Consider the following 9049-nt stretch of genomic DNA (forward strand, 5'->3'; position numbering starts at 1 on the left):
GACGGATACATTCTTACACCACCTAGAGACATTCTACACCACCCAGAGACATGACGGATACATTCTACACCACCCAGAGACATTCTACACCACCCAGTGACATGACGGATACATTCTACACCACCCAGAGACATGACGGATACATTCTACACCACCCAGAGACATTCTACACCACCCAGAGACATTCTACACCACCCAGAGTCATTATCCACCACCCAGAGACATTCTACACCACCCAGAGACATTCTACACCGCCCAGAGACATGAAGGAGACATTCTCCACCACCCAGAGTCATTCTACACCACCCAGAGTCCTCCTACACCACCCAGAGACATTCTACACCCCCAGAGTCATTCTCCACCACCCAGAGACATTCTACACCACCCAGAGACATTCTACACCACCCAGAGACATGAAGGAGACATTCTCCACAACCCAGAGTCATTCTACACCACCAAGAGACATTCTACACCACCCAGAGATTTGAAGGATACATTCTCCACCACCCTGAGACATTCTACACCACCCAGAGATATGAAGGATACATTCTACACCACCCAGAGACATGAAGGAGACATTCTCCACCACCCAAAGACATTCTACACCACCCAGAGTCCTCCTACACCACCCAGAGACATTATACACCACCCAGAGACATTCTACACCACCCAGAGACATTCTACACCACCCAGAGTCATTTTCCACCACCAAGAGACATTCTACACCACCCAGAGACATTCTACACCAGCCAGAGACAATCTACACCACCCAGAGTCATTCTCCACCACCCCCAGAGACATTCTCCACCACCCAGATACATTCTACACCACCCAGAGTCATTCTACACCACCCAGAGACATTCTCCACCACCCAGAGTCATTCTCCACCACCCCCAGAGACATTCTACACCACCCAGAGACATTCTCCACCACCCAGAGACATTCTACACCACCCAGAGACATTCTACACCACCCAGAGTCATTATACACCACCCAGAGACATGAAGGAGACATTCTCCACCACCCAGAGTCATTCTACACCACCCAGAGACATTTTACACCACCCAGAGATTTGAAGGATACATTCTACACCACACAGAGACATTCTACACCACCCAGAGACATGATGGATACATTCCACACCACCCAGAGACATCACGGATACATTCTACACCTCCCAGAGATATGAAGGATACATTCTACACCACCCAGAGACATGACGGATACATTCTACACCTCCCAGAGACATTCTACACCACCCAGAGACATTCTACACCACCCAGAGACATGAAGGATACATTCTACACCACCCAGAGACATCCTACACCACCCAGAGACATGACGGATACATTCTACACCACCCAGAGACATTCTACACCCACCCAGAGATACGAAGGATACATTCTACACCACCTAGAGACATGAAGGATACATTCTACACCACCCAGAGACATTCTACACCACCCAGAGATATGAAGGATACATTCTACACCACCCAGATACATTCTACACCACCCAGAGACATTCTACACCACCCAGAGACATTCTACACCACCCAGAGATATGAAGGATACATTCTACACCACCCAGAGTCATTCTACACCACCCAGAGACATTCTACACCACCCAGAGATATGAAAGATACATTCTCCACCACCCAGAGACATTCTACACCACCCAGAGATATGAAGGATACATTCTACACCACCCAGAGACATTGTACACCACCCAGAGATATGAAGGAGACATTCTCCACCCCCCAAAGACATTCTACACCACCCAGAGACATTCTACACCACCCAGAGACATTCTACACCACCCAGAGACATGAAGGAGACATTCTCCACCACCCAAAGACATTCTACACCACCCAGAGTCATTCTACACCACCCAGAGACATTCTCCACCACCCAGAGACATTCTCCACCACCCAGATACATTCTACACCACCCAGAGTCATTCTCCACCACCCAGAGTCATTCCACACCACCCAGAGACATTCTACACCACCCACTCACCGCTGGGCATGAGTTCGATGACCAGTTTGGGGAAGGCGATGTTGGAGCAGCCCACCTCCGCTCCGCACACGCTCAGACACTCCTCTGGATCCACACAGCCCACCGAGTCTGGAACACACAATTATTACCCTGGTTTATACTGGGTATTATACACACACACACACACACACACGCTCAGACACTCCTCTGGATCCACACAGCCCACCGAGTCTGGAACACACAATTATTACCCTGGTTTATACTGGGTATTATACACACACACACACACACACACACACACGCTCAGACACTCCTCTGGATGCACACAGCCCACCGAGTCTGGAAACACAATTATTACCCTGGTTTATACTGGGTATTATACACACACACACACACACACACACACACACACACACACTCAGACACTCCTCTGGATCCACACAGCCCACCGAGTCTGGAAAACACAATTATTACCCTGGTTTATACTGGGTATAATACACACACACACACACACACGCTCAGACACTCCTCTGGATCCACTAAGCCCACCGAGTCTGGAAAACACAATTATTACCCTGGTTTATACTGGGTATTATACACACACACACACACACACGCTCAGACACTCCTCTGGATCCACACAGCCCACCGAGTCTAGAAAACACAATTATTACCCTGGTTTATACTGGGTATTATACACACACACACACACAACCACACACTCATACACTCCTCTGGATCCACACAGCCCACCGAGTCTGGAAAACACAATTATCACCCTGGTTTATACACACACACACACACACACACACACACACTCAGACACTCCTCTGGGTCCACACACCCCAATTATTACCCTGGTTTATACTGGGTATTATACACACACACACACACACACACACACACACACAAACACGCTCAGACACTCCTCTGGATCCACACAGCCCACCGAGTCTAGAAAACACAATTATTACCCTGGTTTATACTGGGTATTATACACACACACACACACACACACACACACACACACTCAGACACTCCTCTGGATCCACACAGCCCACCGAGTCTGGAAAACACAATTATTACCCTGGTTTATACTGGGTTTTATACACACACACACACAAACACACACACACGCTCAGAAACTCCTCTGGATCCACACAGCCCACCGAGTCTGGAAAACACAATTATTACCCTGGTTTATACTGGGTATTATACACACACACACACACACACACACACACACACACTCAGACACTCCTCTGGATCCACACAGCCCACCGAGTCTGGAAAACACAATTATTACCCTGGTTTATACTGGGTATTAAACACACACACACACACACACACACGCTCAGACACACACACACGCTCAGACACTCCTCTGGATACACACAGCCCACCGAGTCTGGAAAACACAATTATTACCCTGGTTTATAGTGGGTATTATACACACACACACACACACACGCTCTGGCACTCCTCTGGATCCACACAGCCCACCGAGTCTGGAAAACACAATTATTACCCTGGTTTATACTGGGTATTATACACACACACACACAGACACACACACGCTCAGACACTCCTCTGGATTCACACAGCCCACCGAGTCTGGAAAATACAATTATTACCCTGGTTTATATTGGGTATTATACACACACACACACACACACACACACACACACACACACGCTCAGACACTCCTCTGGATCCACACAGCCCACCGAGTCCGGAAAACACAATTAATACCCTGGTTTATCCTGGGTATTATACACACACAAACACACGCTCAGACACTCCTCTGGATCCACACACCCCAATTATTAACCTGGTTTATACACACACACACACACACACACACACACACACACACACACTCCTCTGGATCCACACAGACAGACAGACAGACAGACAGACAGACAGACAGACAGACAGACAGACAGACAGACAGACAGACAGACAGACAGACAGACAGGACCGACAGACAGGACAGACAGACAGGACAGGACAGACAGACAGACAGACAGACAGACAGACAGACAGACAGACAGACAGACAGACAGACAGACAGACAGACAGACAGACAGACAGACAGACAGACAGACAGACTGGCTGATGTTATCTACTGTTATTCAGAACAGGACAGACAGGACAGACTGGCTGATGTTATCTACTGTTATTCAGAACAGGACAGACAGGACAGACCTGGCTGATGTTATCTACTGTTATTCAGAACAGGACAGACAGGACAGACTGGCTGATGCAATCTACCTGTTATTCAGAACAGGACAGACAGGACAGACTGGCTGATCAGGACAGACTGGCTGATGTTATCTACCGTTATTCAGAACATGACAGACAGGACAGACTGGCTGATGTTATCTACTGTTATTCAGAACAGGACAGGCAGGACAGACTGGCTGATGTTATCTACTGTTATTCAGAACAAGACAGACAGACAGACAGACAGACAGACAGACAGACAGACAGACAGACAGACAGACAGACAGACAGACAGACAGACAGACAGACAGACAGACAGACAGACAGAAAGACAGACAGACAGACAGACAGAAAGGACAGACTGGCTGATGTTATCTACTGTTATTCAGAACAGGACAGACAGGACAGACCTGGCTGATGTTATCTACTGTTATTCAGAACAGGACAGACAGGACAGACTGGCTGATGTTATCTACTGTTATTCAGAACAGGACAGACAGGACAGACCTGGCTGATGTTATCTACTGTTATTCAGAACAGAACAGACAAGACAGACTGGCTGATGTTACCTACTGTTATTCAGAACAGGACAGACAGGACAGACTGGCTGATGTTATATACTGTTATTCAGAACAGGACAGAAAGGACAGACTGGCTGATGTTATCTACTGTTATTCAGAACAGGACAGACAGACAGGACAGACTTTGCTTGATGTTATCTACTGTTATTCAGAACAGGACAGACAGGACAGACCTGGCTGATGTTATCTACTGTTATTCAGAACAGGACAGACAGGACAGACTGGCTGATGTTATCTACTGTTATTCAGAACAGGACAGACAGGACAGACTGGCTGATGTTATCTACTGTTATTCAGAACAGGACAGACAGGACAGACCTGGCTGATGTTATCTACTGTTATTCAGAACAGGACAGGCAGGACAGACCTGGCTGATGTTATCTACTGTTATTCAGAACAGGACAGACAGACAGGACAGACTGGCTGATATTATCTACTGTTATTCAGAACAGGACAGACAGACAGGACAGACTGGCTGATATTATCTACTGTTATTCAGAACAGGACAGACAGGACAGACTGGCTGATGTTATCTACTGTTATTCAGAACAGGACAGGCAGGACAGACTGGCTGATGTTAACTACTGTTATTCAGAACAAGACAGACAGACAGACAGACAGACAGACAGACAGACAGACAGACAGACAGACAGACAGACAGACAGACAGACAGACAGACAGACAGACAGGACAGACAGACAGGACAGGACAGACAGACAGACAGACAGACAGACAGACAGACAGACAGACAGACAGACAGACAGACAGACAGACAGACAGACAGACAGACAGACAGACAGACAGACAGACAGACTGGCTGATGTTATCTACTGTTATTCAGAACAGGACAGACAGGACAGACTGGCTGATGTTATCTACTGTTATTCAGAACAGGACAGACAGGACAGACCTGGCTGATGTTATCTACTGTATTCAGAACAGGACAGACAGGACAGACTGGCTGATGCAATCTACCTGTTATTCAGAACAGGACAGACAGGACAGACTGGCTGATCAGGACAGACTGGCTGATGTTATCTACCGTTATTCAGAACATGACAGACAGGACAGACTGGCTGATGTTATCTACTGTTATTCAGAACAGGACAGGCAGGACAGACTGGCTGATGTTATCTACTGTTATTCAGAACAAGACAGACAGACAGACAGACAGACAGACAGACAGACAGACAGACAGACAGACAGACAGACAGACAGACAGACAGACAGACAGACAGAAAGACAGACAGACAGACAGACAGAAAGGACAGACTGGCTGATGTTATCTACTGTTATTCAGAACAGGACAGACAGGACAGACCTGGCTGATGTTATCTACTGTTATTCAGAACAGGACAGACAGGACAGACTGGCTGATGTTATCTACTGTTATTCAGAACAGGACAGACAGGACAGACCTGGCTGATGTTATCTACTGTTATTCAGAACAGAACAGACAAGACAGACTGGCTGATGTTACCTACTGTTATTCAGAACAGGACAGACAGGACAGACTGGCTGATGTTATATACTGTTATTCAGAACAGGACAGAAAGGACAGACTGGCTGATGTTATCTACTGTTATTCAGAACAGGACAGACAGACAGGACAGACTTTGCTTGATGTTATCTACTGTTATTCAGAACAGGACAGACAGGACAGACCTGGCTGATGTTATCTACTGTTATTCAGAACAGGACAGACAGGACAGACTGGCTGATGTTATCTACTGTTATTCAGAACAGGACAGACAGGACAGACTGGCTGATGTTATCTACTGTTATTCAGAACAGGACAGACAGGACAGACCTGGCTGATGTTATCTACTGTTATTCAGAACAGGACAGGCAGGACAGACCTGGCTGATGTTATCTACTGTTATTCAGAACAGGACAGACAGACAGGACAGACTGGCTGATATTATCTACTGTTATTCAGAACAGGACAGACAGACAGGACAGACTGGCTGATATTATCTACTGTTATTCAGAACAGGACAGACAGGACAGACTGGCTGATGTTATCTACTGTTATTCAGAACAGGACAGGCAGGACAGACTGGCTGATGTTAACTACTGTTATTCAGAACAAGACAGACAGACAGACAGACAGACAGACAGACAGACAGACAGACAGACAGACAGACAGACAGACAGACAGACAGACAGACAGGACAGACTGGCTGATGTTATCTACTGTTATTCAGAACAGGACAGACCTGGCTGATGTTATCTACTGTTATTCAGAACAGGACAGACAGGACAGACTGGCTGATGTTATCTACTGTTATTCAGAACAGGACAGACAGGACAGACCTGGCTGATGTTATCTACTGTTATTCAGAACAGAACAGACAGGACAGACTGGCTGATGTTACCTACTGTTATTCAGAACAGGACAGACAGGACAGACTGGCTGATGTTATCTACTGTTATTCAGAACAGGACAGAAAGGACAGACTGGCTGATGTTATCTACTGTTATTCAGAACAGGACAGACAGGACAGACTGGCTGATTTTTTTCTACTGTTATTCAGAACAGGACAGACAGGACAGACCTGGCTGATGTTATCTACTGTTAATCAGAACAGGACAGACAGAAAGGACAGACTGGCTGATGTTATCTACTGTTATTCAGAACAGGACAGAAAGGACAGACTGGCTGATGTTATCTACTGTTGTTCAGAACAGGACAGACAGGACAGACCTGGCTGATGTTATCTACTGTTATTCAGAACAGGACAGACAGGACAGACTGGCTGATGTTATCTACTGTTTTTCAGAACAGGACCAGACAGGACAGACTGGCTTATGTTATCTACTGTTATTCAGAACAGGACAGACAGGACAGACTGGCTGATGTTATCTACTGTTATTCAGAACAGGACAGACAGGACAGACTGGCTGATGTTATCTACTGTTATTCAGAACAGGACAGACAGGACAGACTGGCTGATGTTATCTACTGTTATTTAGAACAGGACAGACAGGACAGACTGGCTGATGTTATCTACTGTTTTTCAGAACAGGACCAGACAGGACAGACTGGCTGATGTTATCTACTGTTATTCAGAACAGGACAGACAGGACAGACTGGCTGATGTTATCTACTGTTATTCAGAGCAGGACAGACAGGAGAGACTGGCTTATGTTATTTACTGTTATTCAGAACTCGTCTCTCTCTCCCTCTCCTCGTCTCGCTCTCGCTCGCTCTCTCAACCCATCCCTCCATCTCTAGTTTTACTGCACTGTGGAAATGTTCCTTTGGTACAGCAGTATTACCCAAGAGGCATTGCTCCGCCCAACGCCACACCCTTATTAGAGAGACTAACACCACACACACACACACCAGACTGTCACAGGTTATAACAATATATATTAACGTGTGTGTGTGGTGTTAGTCTCTCTTATAAGGGTGTGGCGTTGGGCGTGTGTGTGTATATTAATGTGTGTGTGTGTGTGTATATATATATTAATGTGTGTGTGTTCGTTCTCTGTCCCTTCAGAACCTGCGCGTGCGCCACAGTGAAGGAGTGGAGTTCTACACTCGATCGGCCCAGAAGGTCCGAGGTTCCCTCAGTCAGAAATACATGCTGGTGGACGGAGACAGAGCCATGACCGGGTCATACAGGTACCCTCCCTGACCTCTGACCCCTCTGACCTCTCTCAGTCAGAGATACATGCTGGTGGACGGAGACAGAGCCATGACCGGGTCATACAGGTACCCCCCCCCTAACCTCTGACCCCTCTCAGTCAGAGATACATGCTGGTGGACGGAGACAGAGCCATAACCGGGTCATACAGGTACCCTCCCTGACCTCTGACCCCTCTCTGACCTCTCTGACCTCTCTGACCCCTCTCAGTCAGAGATACATGCTGGTGGACGGAGACAGAGCCGTGACCGGGTCATACAGGTAGCCCCCCCTGACCTCTCTGACCTCTCAGTCAGAGATACATGCTGGTAGACAGAGACAGAGCTATAACTGGGGGTCATACAGGTACTACCCCTGACCTCTCTGACCTCTCTGACCCCCCTGACCTCTCTGATCTCTCTGACCTCTCTCAGTCAGAGATACATGCTGGTAGACAGAGACAGAGCTATAACTGGGGGTCATACAGGTACCCCCCCCGTGACCTTTGACCCCTGTATGTTCTCTCTCTCTCCTCAGCTTCACGTGGTCTGCGTCTCGTCTGGACCGGAACCTGATCACCGTTCTGAGCGGTCAGGCAGTCGAGACATTGGAC

General features: G+C 47.3%; 1 protein-coding gene across 1 annotated transcript in view; it reads right to left on the minus strand.

Annotated features, from left to right (window-relative positions):
- LOC115187504 (sodium/glucose cotransporter 5-like) overlaps positions 1-8028 on the minus strand; it is a 46341-nt gene extending 38313 nt beyond the window's left edge. Inside the window, exons 1-2 of the mRNA XM_029746507.1 lie at positions 8025-8028; positions 2019-2126 (exon numbers count right to left, since the gene is read on the minus strand). Of these exons, the coding sequence (XP_029602367.1) occupies positions 2019-2126; positions 8025-8028 (112 nt within the window). The remainder of the gene's footprint in view (positions 1-2018; positions 2127-8024) is intronic.
- Positions 8029-9049: the final 1021 nt, after the last annotated feature.

Source organism: Salmo trutta, unplaced genomic scaffold (genome assembly GCF_901001165.1).
Source record: "Salmo trutta unplaced genomic scaffold, fSalTru1.1, whole genome shotgun sequence".
Lineage (NCBI taxonomy): Eukaryota > Metazoa > Chordata > Actinopteri > Salmoniformes > Salmonidae > Salmo > Salmo trutta.